Source organism: Ips typographus, linkage group LG12 (assembly GCF_016097725.1).
Source record: "Ips typographus isolate SLU linkage group LG12, UJ_Ityp_2.0, whole genome shotgun sequence".
NCBI lineage: Eukaryota > Metazoa > Arthropoda > Insecta > Coleoptera > Curculionidae > Ips > Ips typographus.
In genome coordinates this window covers 1112810-1133607 of record NC_138433.1, presented here as the reverse complement: position 1 = coordinate 1133607, position 20798 = coordinate 1112810, and the positions used below count along the sequence as shown (strand labels likewise).

The following is a 20798-nucleotide window of genomic DNA, read 5'->3' as shown; positions in this document are numbered from 1 at the left end:
ATATATTATAATAATATATAATTTAGTCTCGGCAAACTGCACGCACTTATTATGAACTTGATCAAGGACAACCCGACCGCAAAACATTAATTAAATACCTCCTCGGAATGGGAAATAATCATTTTTTTTTTCAGTTTGATTATTGATGCAATTATTCCCTTAGGTGACAGGAGTCATGTCATAAATACATTGAAATGAGCACTTAATTCTTGACTTGGTCGGAGACAAGGTCGACGATGTAAATCAAGTCAACCTTCTTTGTCGATTGGTCGTGTATGTTGTTTAGAGTATAGTGATTCGTTTTGTCTGCTTCTGATTTAGTGTCTAATTAATACTGTCAAAAGAGTTCTAAATATACCAAATACTATAGCCGTCAGGAGAAATAGTGTTCTTTATCTGTCACATTCCACACCTTCATATTGCTACGTCATGTCATTTAATTTGATTTGTACTATACATACGTCGGATAGTAGGCAACCACCATTACAACTTCATTAAAAGTGTGTGGCCTATATGTTGCATTTCGGCATTAAGCTTCAATAATAATTACTTCACTGGTTAGTTTTTATTGGTGACAAAGTTGCTTGTGCTTGCCGGGACAATAACAGTCAACTAAGCCAGTAACCTAAAACAAATAGCAGTGTTTTTTTCCTCAAACTATTCAACGTTTGTGTCATTACAATTTTGTAGTTGCTCCATTTCTTTATTTTGTCTATTGTGTATTTTTCTGTGGGATTCAATCAAACTGCGCGCGTGTGGCCCTTTTAATGGAAAAAAAAATCATCCCCAATCCAATAAACCAACGAAAAACAAGACACATCACGCTTCCAAAATGGCATTAACTTTTGTTCGTGAATGTATATTACACTGTTAAGTGATAACTTTACAACATATTAACTGGATGGCACGCAACCGACCGAGGGCCTTAAGTAGACGGTTTCACGCCATTTTGTAAATTTTTTCCAAGATGGCGACCGTTCTCGGTCGGCGTTCCGCCGTTTTACGAGCGCACCTGTTGTGATGTTTCGTGTCCCGATCGAATTCATATTGTATTTTTTGACGGTTAATTGGAAACACTACAGGTACGCCACTGTTTGTCAGACCACCAAAAACACTAGAACGGTTCAGTGGCGTCCGCAACCGGTCAATTCTTGTTAGTTTAATAATCTTAATTGGATTACGGTGATAATGCATTTCTTGCCAAACCAAAATAATACAAATAAGTTGGAAGTGCGCTTGCTTAATTAAATCAGAAACGATTACTCGCCTGATTTGTTTTTGTTTCTTGCTAAAGGTCGTACATTATTTCAGTAAAATCAAAAGTAGAAGCATTTTGAGTAATAATTTGCTAATTTAATGTCAAAAGAAAGAGGAGATTATTATAAACTGATACAGAAGTAAAACGATGTTAACTTTCATTTATTACACACACTTATCTCATTAGGAGTTTTTAAATCTGTAACGGTGCTCGATCTAGTTCTTGTCGTGTAATTTGGTGAATGATTGAAAAGGTACAAGAGAAATTTCGTTTTTGAACGGCTATGAAAGCCACCGTTACGCAAATTGTTTCCCAATCCGAATCACTAAACTATTTCTTGTAAACTTAATGCAGTTGCAACTAAAGAGGTTTCATAAATGAGAGAAATGGCGTGAAATTGGACAGGCCAGCCATTTCATGGTGTTTAGAAAAAGTGTTGTGCATTCACTTGGGTAACCGTTCAAAACGTATTTAGCTGCCCAGATGTCCAGTTTACTACGTCCCCAAAAAATTGGTCTTGTTCTCGTTTGTCTTTCCCGTGTAGTACATTTTATAAGTAAATTTCGATTTGAATACAATCCACGAGGGTCACCATTATATATAACATTAATTGCGAAAATGTAGAAAGTTTTAAACACTTCAATGGCAAATCGAAGATGCCAATCGGTGATAGCCTACATAAATTTGAATCGAACCACCTCGTTTTTGGACCGAGAATCAGAAAATGGGACCGGAATTTATTCTGGGTGAAATTTCAGTCTTTTTGACGCTGCTATGCAGTCCCATATGGGACCGAAAGCTCAATTTTGTGTGTCTCAATCAAGACATCCAATAATTTAACTGCCTCTGCAAACTAAATGAGAGTATTCTAGGAATGCGTTGACATGATTTACTTTCCTGACTTAATTTTCTATTATTTGATTGATATTAGTTCAGCAAACAGAAATCGATAAAGGTCAAAATTAGCATAATAGCTTAGGTTTGATTGTTATTAATGATTAGACCGAAAACATTCGCCCGTATACTTTACTATGGGAGATAGGAAAAAAGGTGTCATTAATTGCATTCCGATATTGTCGAGGTTACTTATATTTATAGAGCAAATCGCCTAACGACATTTATTGGTTAATTATGCACTGAAAGCCTGAAAGCGACCGCTGAAACGCGATTCTGAAAGCGCGATAATCCCCAACAACTATAAACTACGACCGATTAAATTGGACTTTAGATTGTCAATTGAGTTGAACTGGTGTGTATGTGTAATTGCCTAATAAGTATCATCTTCTCGATAGTTTATCGGCTTGTTAAACTAGACGATACTTTACGGTGGTTTTTGACTGTCCAGTTACTGGCTTAGTTGACTGTTGATGTCCCGGCTAGTTTGTATTTTCTGTTTTGCTTTGTAATGGATGGTATTTTGACAGTCAAATCTTCAAGAGTCCTAGTGGGATAGGACACTACACACACACAAATATTTCCTGTACAGATTGTAAAAGTATAAAGTTCCAAGTCAAAAACTCCTTGAATTTTCCTAACAAAAACCAGACAAACTTTATAGTTTCACAGCAAGTGTTTTTGACAGATATGACGTAGAGCTGTCCAAATTAAGGTGTCTTAGTATCACGTGACGTTATGGACCTTAAAACTGACAAATATCTACAAAACCGTCTGTAGAGCTATAAAGTCCTAAATTGAAACACTTAGTAGCCTGACAATCAAATCAATACTATTAATAATAATTGACTAATGATCGAAAATCAATTATTCGGGGGGTTTGCCCCCCTTACTAATAAATCGACCGAAAAGGGTCCCTTTCAACGTTCATAAAAACGTCGAGATTAAAATAATGTAGACGATAAAAAGATCCCAATAAATAAGTGATAAGTGGCCGATACACGAAATGCTACTTTAAATTGCTCAGGAGGATTATCGGCCTGCACTTTTGCGTGGCCATAGCGAAGAATTCCTGCGATTATGTGCGCTGGAGAAGTACAATCGGACGAATTGCAGTGGCGTACGTCACACTGTCATTCTAGCAAAGTTTTGGTCCGATTGACCCGCGACAAATGCCCTAAACCGCAGCCAAATCAATTCGATTGGTCTCTTAATTTTTCGACTTAGTCTAACGTAAAAAAGGTGGTGTGGAGCGTGGCATAAACTGGGGACGCCACTGTTTTTATGCAAAAACCTCTATATCTTGTTCGTTCGGTCCTTTTTCTCTCAGCCTCTCTTTGTCAGATACATAATGTTTACACGATGTATTTTATCTGTGCAAGGGCACTTTGAATCGCGTTCTTACTTATTTCTACGCTTTTCGGTTTCATTAAAGCTTATTTATAGATTTCCGAGTCTGGACCCGAGATATTGCGTTGCCAACTTTCGCTAATGATACGATAAGACTCAGTTTCAGCTTAATAATTATTACTAACCTAACCTGTCTAGCTTAATAAATAACTTAGTTTTTTTTGGCACTGGAAATTCAATTTTTCAATACTTCTGGTATATAAGTTAACTTGTGGAGCAATCTGAAATCGTGGGTGGTAAAAAGTGAAATTGTTCGAGAAAGTGGTGTCCTTTACATCAGCTTTTCTCTTGTCGTTAATAAATACTAAATTGGTATGAAATAAGTGTATTTGGCCACCTTAAACTGTTTTTTTTTTGCAAAACAGTTAGAAATTACGACTTGTCTTTCCTGTCTCTACTAGACCGCGCCCTAACCTTATAACGTGTAGGCGCACCTCTAATAATTAAAACATTACTTACTTAGATACTGAATCCGATACATCTTACTGGCTCAGTTGTAAATGTCCTGAAGATGCCCATAACTGTCGAAACTGCATTGCTAGATTTTCGCTTCTTCCATTCCACTGTTTTCTGTCTGATTCAGTTGCAAATGTCTCATGATGGACGAAAACCGTAAAAACCCTAAAAGTCTTAAAATGTAAATTGAGATTGTCAGTTAAAGTCAAATTACCATTGTAACCAGACGAATGGCAAGCCAAAATAAACCTTAATGGCCTTATTTCTGGTTGGTTCTTAATAACTGTCCGAAATGTATATTTCCACAATAGACTGCGGAACCTACGCTTGAATGAACACGTGACTTTGACAGATGTTCGTCACGTTTGCTTACCTGAAATATGATGTATTTAAAATGCTGCTTTGTTAACGTAAATCTCATTGGGTAACTGGTTTATGATTTGTCAAGAAAAACAGACAAGCTGCTTTTTTTGCCCAATCACAACATGGTGAGCTTATCATAAACAACGTATGTGTGTGATTGGTTGAATATTTAGAACCAAAAGCCCCACAGTACAGTGAATAGTCCGTGATTGATCAAAAAAATCACAAACCCCAACCTGTGATTTTTAGAATTGATTTGTTTCGTTCTATAAACGGATAAAGGTGTTTAATTAGCATAATTGCAGTTTTAATCGTTTTTATCTGCGATTTAATTTGCAATTATTAGCCGAACGAGTTGAACGACACCGAAACCAAAACAAACCGACGACCTTGCCGCCTTTTAAACAAAATTACATAATATAAAACAAAAATCACTCAAGGGTTTGATATATACACGTGCAATTTACCGGTCGGACCCACCCAAAATGGGCGTGGAAGTCATGGTTAGTGGTTTCAAAGCCAGCCTCCCACGTAAAAATAAACTATTCCATCCAATCTTGTTGAATTTCGGTTCCAGTACATTTTTAGAGTAGAGTAGAAAACGTCCTTCCTGAAGACTTTAAAAAATCCTTTCAAACTGTTTTGATTGTCCTGGCTGATTACTTTTAACACAAAATTGGGCTTCGACGATGACTTGCTAGAAAATAAATTAACTAACATCCAGTCTACTACATGTACTCCACAGAAATGAAAAGTTCAAGGCTTGGAAGCCTAAAAAAAATGGTTGGGACATTGCGGTGCTGTGTATTTAAGACATTTTTCAAACGGTCAAGTTAACGAATCATTAATTCGACGTTAAGGTGCGTCCAAAATCTGATATCCCGCCGTGAAAAAGATCTTTCATTCGTTCGGGGATTTGATTTTTAAATAAGGAAACCTGAGGTTCTACCTGCTTAAATTAAGCCGACTGGGGCTTTTGAAATATCGAGCTTTTTCTACGAATAAATTAAACGGACGGGGAGGCCATTTTTAGCTTGTTCAACGCCTGTAGTGAACAAACTTTCAAACCAAAATGACGTTAAAACAACCCAGAAATTTGCATTTTACTGGTTTGTTAACAAGCCAACAAAATGAAATTGCCCCGCGTATTAATATTTTGTCAATAAGGCTGCAATTCCCCTAATCATTATCATTACGCGTATTAAATTCCCATCATACCGGCAAAACCACACTGATCACTTTAACAAGACTACTAAGATAACTTTTTAACCGTTTGGCCAAAACTCGAAACATTTTGGCTCTTTGAGCTAAGCGTAGAAAAGCTAGACCTTAGAATAGCCTTAAGGAGGGCGAGTTATAAGCGTTTAATTCACCGCCGTGCCGTTTCGCATATTGAACGCCTAAGGACGGATTTTACCAATTCCGAACCGGATAACTATCTGTCATTACTGTGTGGCCGTGGCTGAACTAACCCTCCGGTTAAATTTATCCGCTTCGTGTGTGCTTTATCCAGATTTTCGCGTGTAATTGCGGTTTTTTTGAGATTCTTCCGTAAAATGTACAGGCGTAGGTGGAAAAATGCCAAGAGCACGACGATTTTTTCACGCTGGTGCCCTTACATTGAGTCAAGTTTCAGTTCAGTACTGGATTTAAATAAAACTAAAAAAAATCTACCTTTAAAGTTTCAGCCAGTCCAGAATACAAATCCAGCAATGTTTTTCAAATGATAGGGCTCCTCTATAACGGTTTGAAATCTTCAATAATACAATTCCAAGAATCTTCAGCTGGTAGCATCTGTATAAGGTATTCAACTATGTGGGCTTTCCTAGACCGTTTCAAATCACTGGAAAAGTTACCTTCTAGTGGTGGGACTTGCTACAACCTGAAATTTGATACAAATCTACGTTCAGCGGTAAATTTGAGTAAATAAACACAACAGAAACTTAACCTAAAACCACAAACATAATGTCTAATGTCAAAGATCAAAAGTCACTAGTCAGCAAAGACACTATGAACACAGCGTTGCCACATTTAGCAATATTGAAAAATTTACGGCTCGTTCGCACTACATTTTAAATACGTGTTCTCCTATTTTTTCTAACGACATCATTATGTAGCATTGCGATTTATTAGAGTCGTTTCACGTTAATACACGGCAATTAAACGACGCCAGTTTCGAAAATAAAGCCATTCTAGTGACTAACGTCTAGTATTTTAGCGTTATTTGCATAGTTACTTAGCACGTCGAAACAAGGATGTCTCTTTTTAAAAGTCGAGTACCCATAAATCCGGTCCGCGTTCTGGCCTCTTTTGTTGGCGTTGCCTCATTTTTTACCGACGTTTTTACGACAATTTAGAGTTCGAGCTTTAAAAATCATTGAGCAGCGAAGGAATGACAATTCGGATTCGATCCGGGACCGTCATTAATCATAAACGCAGTCTTTGTGAGTCGCGGTAACAATAGCAAATTAAGATTGGTTCGAATCGCGACCAAGGATGTTACCATTTGGTTTACCATGTCTGGTGGTGAATAACATATTTCTATCTGGCAACACTGAATTTCTGTATGACTTTTCAAGAGAGTTTTGTTTAGAGTAGTTTTAACAAGTTTTTATTAATAGCCCAATATACAATCTGTTAAGATTGGAAATATAAAAGGAAGAAGTATACCTGGTTGCATAACTTGGGTTAAAATCATTGAACTGTCGATATACCTAGATAGGGTGTGTGTGAATTGCACAGGCAAACTCGACCAATAAACAATCGACCCACAACATCCGAGACGCTGAATATCGCATTCTTCTTACACTCTTTGCACTATAACTAAATGGCAGTTGAGCTCAATAAAACCGGTCGGCGCGTTGACATTCAATGGCGGTATATTGCCCTAATTAATTCAGCGTACATTTAAATCCTCGCGGGCACAAAATGTTACAGTTTTTTCCCTTCTCGTCTTCGTCTTTTTCTTCCTATGCGGTAAAAAGGCAAAGTAGTTAGTAGCGGCGGCCGTCACGCAACTCGCCATGTACAGATAAAGAAATGGACGCGTTAGGCTACTAGTCTTTTGGTGGATTTATGTTGTCGTTCCACGTAATTGCCTCCTTTAATATTGTTAATTATTTATCTTAAATCAAGCCCTGCCAGGCTTTTATGTGGTATAGGAGGAAGTAGTAGTAAAAGCCTAGGGCCAATCAAAATAGGGACAGTTAGGGGGTGGAGCCTGTTGCAGCCATAAATAGTTCTATGTACTGTAACTGTCACTGTCAAATATGTGACGTAAAGCTTTGCCGGCATTGTTGCCAGTTTGTGTAAATTTTCCTGGCCAAGGAGAAGACACAACTCAAAAGTGAACGTTTCCAGCCGTTTCATCGTACGTTATTCAGGGTTTTCGGGTCGGGGCAGTTGTTTTTTCGCGACTAGAAGTACAGCAATATTCCAAGGAGCCGGGTACATTCTCCCTGGATGTTTCGGCGTGCACTCGGCCACTTTTTCTGCCCATTTCGAAATATCGGAGTGGCCGTTTAGTGGAGCTGAAGAATGCGGCCCCGAAGCGGCTCTTTTACGCTGTCTTTTTCGATTAATTCACGGAATACTAATAAGACTCGGGTATTAACTAAGTGGACGAGTGTTCCTCGTCACTGGACGAAAACGTTCGAGGAAACTCTCGGTTCGAAACGTGCAACCCAGTGGCGTACTTCTTACAACTGCCCTTTGTTCATTTAATTTTCTTAAGTGTGTTTCACGTAGTAGTACGCCACAGGTGCTTCTCCACGAAGACCTCCAATGTCCGTCATTACAATTAGCAAAATTCCAATTACAAGTTAATTTATAATAAAAGTACAATTTTTTTTTTAACCTGTCTGCATAGGTTGAATGCTTCGGTATAAAGCCCTTTAAAATGTACAGTTTACGGAAAAATAGCTTCCTACATAGAAGTTTCTTTACTTGCATACCTCTTCAATCATTTACAGGCCGTAAATCAATCCTCAACTGAAAAAGTCTCATCAATCCATCCAATTTTACCCCATTATCAATTCAAATCTTCACTTCCCGTTGCAATCACTAAATACCGCACAAATCACCCGTGATAATTATGTACAATTAGCTAGTAGAAAAACCTTGTTAACAAAGTTGAACGTAAAGTACACTAATAATTGCAGAAGTTTACTTAAAATAAATAAATTAAATGCAGGTATAATGTTTTCGAAAACGCTTATTAGGTTGACAGTTTAGGTTATGGTCTTTGGTGATCTTTTCGTATGTGGTCACATGATGGTCAACTGTAAACCTCATTAGTGAGTCACGTGACTGTACAGCATTAACACAAATTATTCTATTTTAGGTTGAAGTTAGAGTGCTGGACAAAAATGACAGTCCACCATCTTTCGACCACACGCCGTTACAATATTACGTGTCCGAGGATTTGGGGCCCGGACAGTCTTTCGGGACGGTCAAGGCCTACGATCCGGACTCTATTGGGGAGTTGGAGTACCAAATATTGTCCGGAGGGGATGGGAAATTCTCCCTGGACCGACGAACTGGAGTGTTGAAACTGATGGACAGTTTGGATCGCGAGAGCAAGGATTTATACAAATTGAATGTGAGGTGCAGCGATGGGATACAGGAAAGTGATACCATCATCACCGTGGAGGTGGGTTTTAGTTACAGTTTTGTCAGAAAGTAGTTTTGTTAATGTTCTGATTAAAGTTTGTCATTGCGACCATCATTATTAATCTTGCTGTTCAGAATATTTGCGTATGGTAGGCTAGTGGATATGACAATCCACTACAGGTGTGGGTCTATATATCTCGACCATTAAAACATTAGTCAGAAATGCGGAACCAGTCTTGTAAGGCGTATTATAAATTTTCGATTCGTCCGATGTTAGAGAGGTACAGCATCCCGTTTTAACCGTAAACCAGTGCGCTCTTTGTTTCAATTCTTGCTGTCTCTGTCATTCTTCGAAATTCTTAATAAAAATGTGCGCCCATCACTCTAATTGACAGGTCGTGTATGACAGCCGGTGACGTTTCATCGATAAGGGCCTCCCTCCCGGTTCTGTCGGTTCGTTTCGGTTATTTAATAAACAGTCGTCCGACGTGTGATTACAATCAGTTTGGTATGTGTTTTCGTAAACTGGATGAATCACATTCTGATTGGCCTGTAAAATTTGCTAGGTTTGGGCACTTGGACAGGACAGTAGTTTGGGGAATTTCTTCTAGATGTCGCTAGATACACAGTGTCAATTCTAAAAATTTAGATTTGTAAGCAAAATTGCAGATGACATATGCTTGAGGATCGTCTATTTTCTAGCTCAGGAATGCAGGTAAAGAGGAAATAAGCGAACATTTATAATAAAATTTATTTGCTTTTGCAATCCTCGATACCCTAAAATGGACATAAGAGTCCTTTTTGGCTTCATCAGGGTTATGAAATTAGTGATGGTCTATTAGCAATGTTTGAAGGAGTACCAAAATGGGTTTGACTATTTGAGATGAAAGTCATGGTGTTAAAATTCATCATCATGATGTAGGTCCAAACAAAACAGTATTATCGAAATACGATTGGATTTGATTAAACGTACCAAAGGTACAGAGGTTGGACGTATCTAAGAGAACAGTTAGAGGACAGTGAGTACCGGTACCATCGAGCGTCGCAATGGTACTTTATCATAGTTGCCACCATGCAGATCGCGGATCGTGGAGGAGCCAACGACCCCGGTAATTGTCCGATGTTACACCCGATAATTTCGATGATATTTATTGGTGTCCCATTTTGGTGCAGGTTCAATCCGATAGGGGGCGCGGTACTCTCGACAAACTAAACAGATAAATGGACGAGGAACGGAATTCATATTTGCCTAGCTATAGTACTGTTATTTTCCTGTTCCCATATTTTTTGCTGTAAACTGTGTAAATTAATCAATCAATTTTTTTTTTAGGTCAACGATACCAACGACAATCCTCCAGTGTTCCTGGAACAGGCCTACTCCTTTGACATTCCCGAAAATGCGGCACGAGGATACAGGGTGGGCCAAATTAAAGCCACCGACGCTGATTTGGGCGTCAACGCACAGTTGAGCTACACGGTGGTCAGCGATTGGGCCAATGACGTTTTCTCTCTCAATTCCCAAACCGGAGTGTTCACTCTAACCTCCAAACTTGACTACGAAGAGGTATGCACTTTTTTGAGGTTGAATTTAAGTACAATCATCGATTACTTATAACCAGAGACTCTCGCTTTCCAACTGCTTGACTGTTAAGTGCAGTAAAAACCGATCGCGTACGGTAAATGCGGGTTTTTCAAACTGGGCGTGGAAATTGAAAATGGTTTTACGGCCATTGAAAAAGTCGATCGAGTGTTGTACGTTAGATTGAAAGGGGACACGAACCGAGGAATACTAATTGTGGCATTAAGAGCGAAAATGCCACACAAGTCGATACATTTTTCCCCCAATGAGTCAGTTAGATTAGAATGCTTATTAAATTAGAATACAGATTTACGCTCTTCAAACTGACAGCCGAGGTCGTTTTAAACGAAGACCGAGTTGGAAGAAAAAAAAACGAACATAGTATTGTCAACTGGCTCTTCATTTTTTCTTTAGTGTTCGTATATACGTCTTTGCCTCTAAGAAACAAGGCCACTTCTGTTATTAAACGATTTATGGGTATATGGCCTCGGAACCGAACATCCACAGAAATTACTAACTGTTTTAATTCAACTCCAATTGATTTGAATCTACCTAATTCACACTTATCACTTTTTTTATGTTTTGTGATTTTTTTACCTACATGGGATTGAATTTGACAGTTTGCAGGTTTAGAACGGACCAAAACGTCACAACTGTCAAAACTCTACCCATAAAGGTATAAAATGCCTACCAGGGTGCGTATTCTCGAAACGAGGGAAGGGAGTCAGCTTCTTCTGTCAACACTTCTGAGATTCCGTTCCTCCTAAAATTGAAAAAATCCTAATAACACCGGTTTTAAATGTATAATTTGTCAATAGTGAATAACTTTGTCGTTAAAGATTAAATTTGCTTGAAACAAAAGTAAGCTACTGTAATAGGATTTTTCATAACATAGAAAATGAGAACAAAATTGACGTTATGTAATTGACAACTTGTTACAGGTTCAACACTATATTTTGGTGGTGCAGGCTCAGGATTCGGGTGTGCGCCCTCTATCCAGCACTTTGACAGTGTACTGCAACGTTTTGGATTTGAACGACAACACTCCAGTGTTCGATCCCATGTCGTACAGTGATGACATTTTCGAAAACGTCACTGTTGGTACTAGTGTTTTGACAGTTAGCGCTACCGATCTCGATTCTGGTAAGTTTTTTGCGCTGGTAGTATCCAGCGGCGAACGTTAAACTTTAGTACTCGGAATCGATTCTATATTTGTATGGCGTTTGCCGCGTTTCGGTTTCCATTTTAATTAGGGGGAACGGCCGTTGTTTTGGTTTACCGGCGAATGTTTTGCGAAAATATTCCCATGGATTATGTATAAACATACATACGTCACGTATCAATGTAAATTCCCCTAGCTGAGGTACTAAAACGTGATTGACTGTGAATTAATTTGTTATTTTCGTCATTTTTTTGCGGTTCATTTGGTTTCAGTTCTTTGAAATGCTTCAAGGACTGTGTTTGGAAAATATCCCAGCGGGACATTATGACATTCGTTGTCGTTTTAATTAAAACATGAACGAAAGCGATGTCGGACGGGCGAATTTTTAATTATTCAGGGCCCGTTTGGGTCGTCTGTGGCCGAGGCCGCCCAATTCGACACACCTTTCCGTTAAAATCTTTTAATTTTGCCGTGAAGGGCATCACAAAAGGGATGTAACCACTATATCGATACTTGCACCCGGTTCATCGATAATGTTTGTGAACCAAACAGTCCCAATACGGTTTTTCACGAGTTTGTATCGAATGCAAGCACTTAAATTTGACAATTGTCACGTGACACCTCATTATGTACGATTCAGTCTTATCTTCTGATTGACACCTGTCAAAAACATCTAGAGTGTCAGAGGGCGATTGACGACCAATCCTCAGTTAAATATTACTTTATCAACTTTGTTCCACCGTTGCCACATCTTGATTAATTTAATTTTTTTAACTGATGTGAAAGAGAGCTGTATTTTCATTGCTTTAAAGTGTTTTCCTAGCAAACAACACCGTACAGTCGACCCCAAAGGGTCAACTCTGGCGTTAATAATATGCAATTACAGTTTCTAGCACACCTAGAAATCCCACTTGTAATTTGCCCGAGCCGAAAGTGATTTGACAAGTCGTAATTTCCGGTTTTTGAGAAAAAGGTACGCCACTGCCTCAGCGACTCGTTTTATCGAATAAATTATTTTTATGACTGGTAAGCGATTATTTTAACAAAACGGGCCCCAGAAAAACACGGAGAAATGTTTATGTAAATGCGGTTTTTGGTTGTCGGCCATATTTTTCCTTGGTCGCGCGACAATTGAGACGTTTTTTGGGCGGTTGCTCCTACGAAAATTATCGTTTTGTGTGGGTTCACCTTTTGTCTGTATTTTAAACCTAAAAAATTGAATCGAAAGCTCCCGGTTAGATCAATTTGTATGCGAAAATAACGTACAAGTAAAAGGAAGAGAGGAGCGATTTTTCAAAAGTGAATTAAAAATTCAACAGCGCCAGTCCCGAAACACAACTCGAACGAATTTGCATACTTTAATAATAACGTGATGCATCTTTCTCGACTTGACTTGAATTATGGACGGTAAAGCCGCATTTTTTAGGCTGCAACATGTCACTGCTAAAGTATGACTGATTTTCCAATTTTAACTTGTTGTCCTTTAGGGGAAAATGGCAAAATCACGTACAGCATTACGTCGGGTGATCAAAACGGCGATTTCCGCATATCACCAAACGGCACAATCACCACCCTACGCACATTGGACCGGGAAACTGTCAATTTGTACAATTTAGTGGTCACCGCCACGGATCGGGCCATATTCCCAGAGAAACAACTTTCGTCCACCGTTCAGGTAAGAGAGAAAAAAGAAACTGGCAGCTCTAACGCCTTGAATCAATGTTTGTTGAGCAAACACTCAACAATCTCGCACCTTCGCTTTCTAGTGTTGATTCAGGGCCGGATGGTATGCCAACGTGATGATCCTTTATCCGTTTTTTTGTTTTGTTATATTCACCAGTCTTTTATATGACAGTTAACTTAAAAAAGTTGGTTTTCAGTCTACTTGTCTGTTGAACCCTATTTTACACATCCACGACAGGTTAATTTTGAGAAAATTTTGCTTACTATTTACAAAAGGAACGTTATTGGCTTGTTAAGTGTGTCTGAAATCCTTAACTGATTCCTATTTTCTAATTTTAATTTTCAATTTATTGTGAATGATGTCATTTGTCTACTTCTTGCAGTGCACTTGCCATTAACAGTACAAAAGCACTGCATTTAATGTGAATGTTACTTTGGATAATCAACAATTTCTGTAAATTTCAGCATGTCAGAAGATTTAGTTAATTTTTTTAGGATATTTTTTAAAAGGTAGTGTTTTTCCTCCATGGTTTTCCACAGTTGGTCAGTTGTAATTCTGTTCTGTATTTTTTAGTTTGGTAAACTTGGCAACTCTATATTTTCATATGGATGTAGGATAGGCAGGACAAACTATTTTCTTACAAAGCAATATCTTACATTTGCTTCCTCTGAATCACTATTTTCAAGAACCAAAATTAATTGAATTGAATTTTAGGTTACGGTAGTCATCAGGGATGTGAACGACATGGCTCCCGAATTTGTCACCCCTAACGTAACCACCGTCATCGAGAATATCGCTAGGAATACCATGGTGATGGCCATTAAGGCAATCGACAAAGATGAGGGTGAGAAATTCTTTTTTTTCTTTTCGGGGCAAATATTAATATGCGATTTCAGGCCGAAACGGTTACATCGAATATTCGTTGTCGCCGAATCCGGTTTTCTCTTTGGGACCGGTGGATGGTGTATTGAGGGTTGCGGGCCATATCGATCGCGAACTGGTCGATAACTACACGATAGTGGTAACGGCTCGGGATAGGGGAGACCCTCCGAAAAGTGCCCATATGTCAATTAATATCAAAGTTTTGGATGAAAATGACAACAATCCAATTTTTGATCCCAAACAGTACAGTGCCAGTATTGCTGAGAACGCTTCGATTGGTGCTATGGTTTTGAGGGTGAGTTACATTAGTGCAACCGTGAAGATTTAAGTCGCAGACTTTACAATAAACTAATTGTTAGGTGTCCGCTACTGACATCGACGACGGTCTAAACGGCAAAGTGCGCTACTCGATTAGCAAAGGGGACGCTAACAGGGACTTTAGCATTGCAGAGGACAGTGGCGTAGTTCGGGTGGCTAAAAACCTAAACTACGAACGTAAATCCAAGTACGTGCTTACTGTTAAAGCTGAAGACTGCGCTGGAGATATCAGTGAGGGCAGTGTGAGATCTGACACTGCGGAAATCACTATTTCGGTTAGTTCTGTCATTTTCTACTTAGCAGGGCGCTACAGTGATTAATTACAGGTGTCGGACATTAACGATAACCCCCCCACTTTCCTCGATTTACCTTATTTGGCGTACGTTATGGAGAACGTTATTCCACCGAATGGAGGTTACGTTATTACGGTGCAGGCCTACGATGCTGATACCCCACCGTTTAACAATCTAGTCAGGTAAACCGGTTAATATGACTGTTTTAAGTTGTAGTCATTGTTTGTTTTGGTTCAGGTATTTCATCAAAGAGGGCGACACGGATATTTTTCGTATTAACGCTTCAACGGGGGATATTTCACTGTTGAGAGCTTTGGACAGAGAAATCCAAGAGGAATATGTGCTCAGTCTGGTTGCCATGGATACTGGTAAGTTTTTCAACACCACTGTTACACTGTCACTATCACATATAGTAGTTGTGTAAAGTTGACCTTTTGACCTGTTTTCTGATAAATTGCCCAGTCACCTGCGGTAATTTCGCCCGATGAGGTCAAATCGCCTCAGTCCTCGATGGTCATCTGCATCGGACCAGAAATAGTTAAATGGGTTTTGATCTTCCAGATGCTAATCTCTTATAGTTGTCGTGAGAACTTTCAAATCGTGCAACGTTTTCTACAATTTGTTAACCACATCTTGATAAGATTGGAGTTAGTGAAAATCACTCTAATTTAGAGTGAAAAACCATAAATTGTTTATTGATACTGTGTGAACAGGAAAAAGTTTAGAAAGATACAGATCTCGATTCAAAATTCCGCTCAAAGCGAATCGTTTCTGGCGGGGACGGGGGGACGTCGGATCGTGCAGTTCGCCTATTGTTATACTTGTCTCGAAGTTATTATAGATTTGAACCGGCAGGTCAAGTGCCGTGGTTCTTTTCTGATTGTAATCGCGGCCAACTAGAGGTTTTTTTATTTGTAGGTTCACCACCGATGACTGGTACCGGAACCCTACGAATTGTGGTTCAGGACGTCAACGATCACAGTCCGGAATTTAAACGACAAGCCTACTATGCCACCATTAAGGAAAACTCTATCGTAGGCACGTGGGTATTGACTGCCGTGGCTGTAGACAAGGACGTAGGCCTGAACGGCAAAATACGGTACAGCCTTTTAGGGGACAAAATTGATGGTTAGACTATTAACAGTTTTTTAAATTTCGTACTAATCCAAGCTTGTCACAGGTTTTAAAGTCGATCAGAACACAGGGGTGATCACCACCAATCAAGTACTGGATCGGGAAGAAACTGAGACGTATTATTTAACTTTAATGGCTCAGGACTGTTCCGCCACTGATCCAAGAGCCAGCGCTGTCAATTTGACTATTACCATTCTGGACGAGAATGACAACTTTCCGGTTTTCACAGCGTTGAAATACCAGGTAAGACCTTATTGAAGTCACGTCAAGAAATAACAAAAACCTTAACTGTTAGGTACACATTTCTGATCGAACCAAAGCTTCGGAGTTTGTTTTTGGGGCTCGAGCTACTGATGAAGACTCCGGTTTGAACAGAAAAATCACCTACAGCCTTACGGGTGAACATGCGCAAAACTTCACAATAGATTCAAGCACTGGGGTTGTAAGGGCCGTTTACGACCTTCAAAGGTCTTCAACCAAGGTGTTCAACTTGGAGGTCGAAGCCCAAGACGGTGGTAAACCTCCTAAAAAAGCCAGTGCTGAACTGAAGGTCAGTTTACTCACTTTAATCGTGGGAAAACTAATTTTTTGTCGTTAGGTCTACCTAAAGCCTGATCATTTATTCCCGAGATGGATTACTCCAGGTAAAGTGCACTTTGTCCTACCAGAAAACGTGAATGAGGGTAAAGTCTTCGCTAAGTTCAAAGCCACATCACCTAAAAAAGGTCCTAGTGGTGATATCAAGTACGCTATAGCAGGTAAAGTAGCAACAAACCACTTCAAAGACACATATTAAACTACAATCAACATTCACCAGGAGGTAATGTGGGTAATTCGCTAAAAATCGACCCAAACTCCGGTGAAATCCAAATATCTGGTGATGGACTGGACTATGAAACGTCCAAAACGTACGAAGTTTACATCGAAGCTCAGGACAGCGATTTGCAGCCTTTGAGGAGCGTTCTACGGCTTACCATAGACGTTACAGACTATAATGATAATCCTCCAGTACCAAAAAGTCCACTATACAACGCCACGGTAAACCTAATCACTAAATTCTCCAAGAAGATGCTTGAAATGTTTAAATTCCTTCAGGTCATGGAGGAGGAGTCACCTCCGCTTCTAGTCACCCAAATTTCAGCTACAGACCAGGACTCCGGCGATAATGGACGTGTTACCTTCATGTTGTTGGACGATTTTGAGCAAACTTTTGAAATTGACTCGTCAAGTGGGGAGATTTACACCCAAACTAAGTTGGACAGGGAAACGGTGGCCAATTATGAGTTGACTGTCATCGTGGAAGATCAAGTAAAAATCTGTCAATTTTTGTATTGACGTAAGCTAATCATTTTGCTTCAGGGAGTGCCTCAATTGACTGGAACTGCAACCGTCCTGGTTACGGTTCTGGACAAGAACGACAACCCGCCAAGATTCACGAGATTGTTCAGTGTAAATGTGACCGAAAACGCGGAAATCGGCTCATTTGTAATCAAAGTGACCAGCGTCGATCAGGATGTAGGTGAAAACGCCAACGCCACTTACAGTTTTACCGAAAACCCGGGAGAAAAATTCAAAATTGATGCCATCAGTGGTAACGTGACTGTAGTCGGTAAGTTTATAAAGTTTCTTAATAAAAAAAAATCTTGCTTTGTCAGAGAGAATTAAAATGAGAAAAATATACCAAAGTTAAGAGACAATCGACTGATATCGGCTTTGATCGTTGAATATCAGGAGTTTCATTGGTTTGTCAATCAGGTTGTTGAACAACGTTACTATATCTCAGACCACATCAAATATTTGTTTTAAGACATCAGTTTTAAGTTAATAAGGATTGATATCCTCCAATAATTAAGAGGCGAATTTAAAACACTTTGACTAAAAAGCAGTAAACAATGAGTATAAGGAATTAGTTTATATTTGACTCTGAAAATTGAATACAATTTTTATTTTAAAATTAAATAAGATAAGAGACAACCGGCAACACGTTTTCTACCAAAGGCAAACCGAGGTCAGCCAAAAACATCACACCAACATCAAAGGAGTTCTGCATGTCCCTTCTTGTTAAATAGCTATTCTTTGTTATTACGTCATCTCTTTTTACTTTGACTTTGACTATAGATGTTCAGGCCTATATCTGATAGTAGGCAACCACAATTACAAATATGTTAAATGTGTGTGGCCTATACACTACACATTTAATACTATTTAAGGCTTGATTTGTTGCATCCGTTTTGTAAAAACATAGAGTTAGGGAATGACTATCTCAGTTTTTTCCGTTTTTGGCTGTAACATTTAAAAAAAAAATCATAATTTGCTAGTAATTTCCCGGCTCTACTTGTTATTTGGAGCTTTTAAGAGACGGAATTAAAAAAACTGAGATAGTCATATTTTAGAATAGGTATTTACAAGATTACTAAACCAAAAATCCATCTTACTTATGCAATATTAAATTCCTGGTGTATTCGGTAAATTTTGAGGTATATATTCCAAGAAATTTGTTTTTCTGTTTATGGATAAGTCTCTGGTCATTAGAACCTGGCAAACCGGACCAAAAATTACTAACTATTTTGAAAATTACAACAATATCGTAATTCTGTTACTTCAAATGATAAAACACGCTCAAAACTAAACGATTATGTTTTGTTTTTGATACTACCCTCATGATGATAAAGTGTTTGTTGTGATTGGTTGACTTGTAGGCCACTTGGATCGTGAGCAACAAGACGAGTACCTGCTCAAAGTGGCTGCGGTTGACGATGCTTGGCGTTCAGAAACGCCTCTAACTATTACCATCCAAGATCAGAACGACAACGCCCCAGAGTTTGAACATTCTTACTACAGTTTCAACTTTCCGGAACTGCAAAGGGATGTAGTGTTTGTAGGGCAAGTGATAGCGGCCGATAGGGACAAGCAAGGTCCAAATTCAGTGATCAGCTACAGTTTGCTGCAGCCGTCTGATTTGTTCACTGTAGATCCGGCTTCCGGAGAGATATTCAGTAAACAAAGCATTCGGTTAGTTGTTCTCTAATTTCAGCTTCCAAACTGCTTTAATCCAAATCGTTTTAGGTACAAATACACGAAAATGGAAGCATCTCCAGAAAACACCTACTCTTTAACAATTTTGGCTACAGACAATGGCAAACCACCGATGTCTTCCGAGTGTACAGTCACGATAAACGTGGTAGACGCTAATAATAACTCTCCCAAGTTTGAACAGCACGAATACCTTTCTCCCGTTCCTGAAGATGCTAATCCAGGTCAGCAGCTACTTCAAGTGGTGGCTGAGGACAAGTTCGATGTGGGAGTTAACGCTGAAGTTGAGTACCAGATAGTGGGAGGCAACAGTAGCGGACAGTTTGGAATTGATCCAACTACTGGCTGGATTTCCTTAAAGAAAAATGTATGTTTGTGGTGTACACTTCTAAGGCAAGTTATACACGTTTAGGCTTGCAGGTTCATGGTGTTGGAGCAGTGTTTACGCTCAGGGTAGCAGCGAAAGACAAAGGAATCCCTCCTCAAACTGATGAGGCCACAGTAACGATAATAGTAACAGGGGACAACAATTACCCGCCCGTTTTCGATGCCCTTAGTTACCAAGTTATAGTACCGGAAAACGAGCCTTTAGGCTCTACAATCGTAACCGCTACAGCTACGGACAGAGACTCAGGACCAAACGGGATGATTCGGTACCAAATATCATCCGGAAACGACGGAGGAAACTTTGATATAGACAAGAACACCGGAGCTGTCACGATTCAACAACCTTTGGACTTTGATACGGTCCAAGCCTACCACTTGAACATAACGGCTGTAGATTTAGGTTTCAAGCCTAAGAAGGCTACAGCCATGTTGACCATCACTTTAACGGACATCAACGACAACAGTCCTGTGTTCAATCAAAGTGTTTATGACGCTTTTATAGCTGAAAATCAACCGGTTGGAACGTTGGTGCGCCAAGTGGTGGCCACGGACATTGACTCGCCCAAGAACGCCATTATTGTTTATTCTATCTCAGATGGTAAGTAAAACAAAGACTGTTAGGTTAAAGTATTTTTTAAGTTAATTAGAAGATTGTTTCTAAAATTAACCTTCTAAACTAATTTTTTGATTACTCAATTCTAGGTCCGGACAAAAATTACTTCCTCATTGACCAAACGTCCGGAAGAATCACCTCCAAAGTGTCATTTGACTACGAAGAACAAAACCTGTTTAGAATCACTATTGTGGCGGCGAATCCAGACTCGAACATGTCTGGGGAAACTGAAGTTCGCGTTCACGTGACCGGAGTAAACGAGTTCTATCCGAAATTCGTGCAGTCCGCTTTCCACTTTGACGTATCGGAGAGTACAGACATCGGTACCAAAATCGGGACTGTTCTGGCTACAGACCAGGACTCAGGAGATGACGGCAAAGTTTACTACCTTCTAGTTGGTGGGTACCACCGTTTTTCTTTTGCGTATTTTCGATTCCAAAAAATTGATTGTTTAGGTTCGAGTAACGACCGTGGATTCAGTATAAACAGCGAAACGGGGGCGATTAGTGTGTCCAGAAACTTGGACAGGGAGACTCAGAGCCGTATTGTACTGACCGTTATGGCCAAAAACGCCGGGGGTATTCGAGGTAATGACACTGATGAAGCACAAGTAATCGTAACGGTGCAAGACGGTAACGATCCTCCCGAATTTCTTCAAAGTGTCTACAACTCCGAAATCTCTGAAGCTGCTGTTCCAGGTAAGTTTTCACTCTGTACTTTT

The 20798-nt window shown here is 39.4% G+C and overlaps 1 protein-coding gene and 1 long non-coding RNA gene across 4 annotated transcripts in view; one reads left to right on the top strand and one right to left on the bottom strand.

The window, feature by feature from the left end:
- Window positions 1–6673, bottom strand: part of LOC145736314 (uncharacterized) — a 32355-nt gene extending 25682 nt beyond the window's left edge. Inside the window, exons 1-4 of one of the 2 annotated variants that reach the window (XR_014179891.1) lie at window positions 6056–6673; window positions 4849–5078; window positions 4233–4391; window positions 4022–4183 (exon numbers count right to left, since the gene is read on the bottom strand). This is a non-coding gene — a long non-coding RNA (uncharacterized LOC145736314). The remainder of the gene's footprint in view (window positions 1–4021; window positions 4184–4232; window positions 4392–4848; window positions 5079–6055) is intronic. The other variant, XR_014179890.1, reaches the window with a different exon arrangement.
- Window positions 1–20798, top strand: part of ft (cadherin-related tumor suppressor fat) — a 50466-nt gene that overhangs the window by 21274 nt on the left and 8394 nt on the right. For both annotated transcript variants that reach the window (XM_081990612.1, XM_081990613.1), the window contains exons 9-29: window positions 8724–9032; window positions 10323–10556; window positions 11513–11714; window positions 13221–13408; window positions 14132–14261; window positions 14314–14594; window positions 14659–14892; window positions 14944–15092; window positions 15148–15278; window positions 15829–16038; window positions 16091–16287; window positions 16340–16594; window positions 16643–16802; window positions 16862–17082; window positions 17140–17352; window positions 17404–17653; window positions 18744–19056; window positions 19111–19444; window positions 19498–20062; window positions 20167–20475; window positions 20533–20775. In XM_081990612.1, coding sequence (XP_081846738.1) covers window positions 8724–9032; window positions 10323–10556; window positions 11513–11714; window positions 13221–13408; window positions 14132–14261; window positions 14314–14594; window positions 14659–14892; window positions 14944–15092; window positions 15148–15278; window positions 15829–16038; window positions 16091–16287; window positions 16340–16594; window positions 16643–16802; window positions 16862–17082; window positions 17140–17352; window positions 17404–17653; window positions 18744–19056; window positions 19111–19444; window positions 19498–20062; window positions 20167–20475; window positions 20533–20775 — 5128 coding nt within the window. The remainder of the gene's footprint in view (window positions 1–8723; window positions 9033–10322; window positions 10557–11512; window positions 11715–13220; window positions 13409–14131; window positions 14262–14313; window positions 14595–14658; window positions 14893–14943; window positions 15093–15147; window positions 15279–15828; window positions 16039–16090; window positions 16288–16339; window positions 16595–16642; window positions 16803–16861; window positions 17083–17139; window positions 17353–17403; window positions 17654–18743; window positions 19057–19110; window positions 19445–19497; window positions 20063–20166; window positions 20476–20532; window positions 20776–20798) is intronic.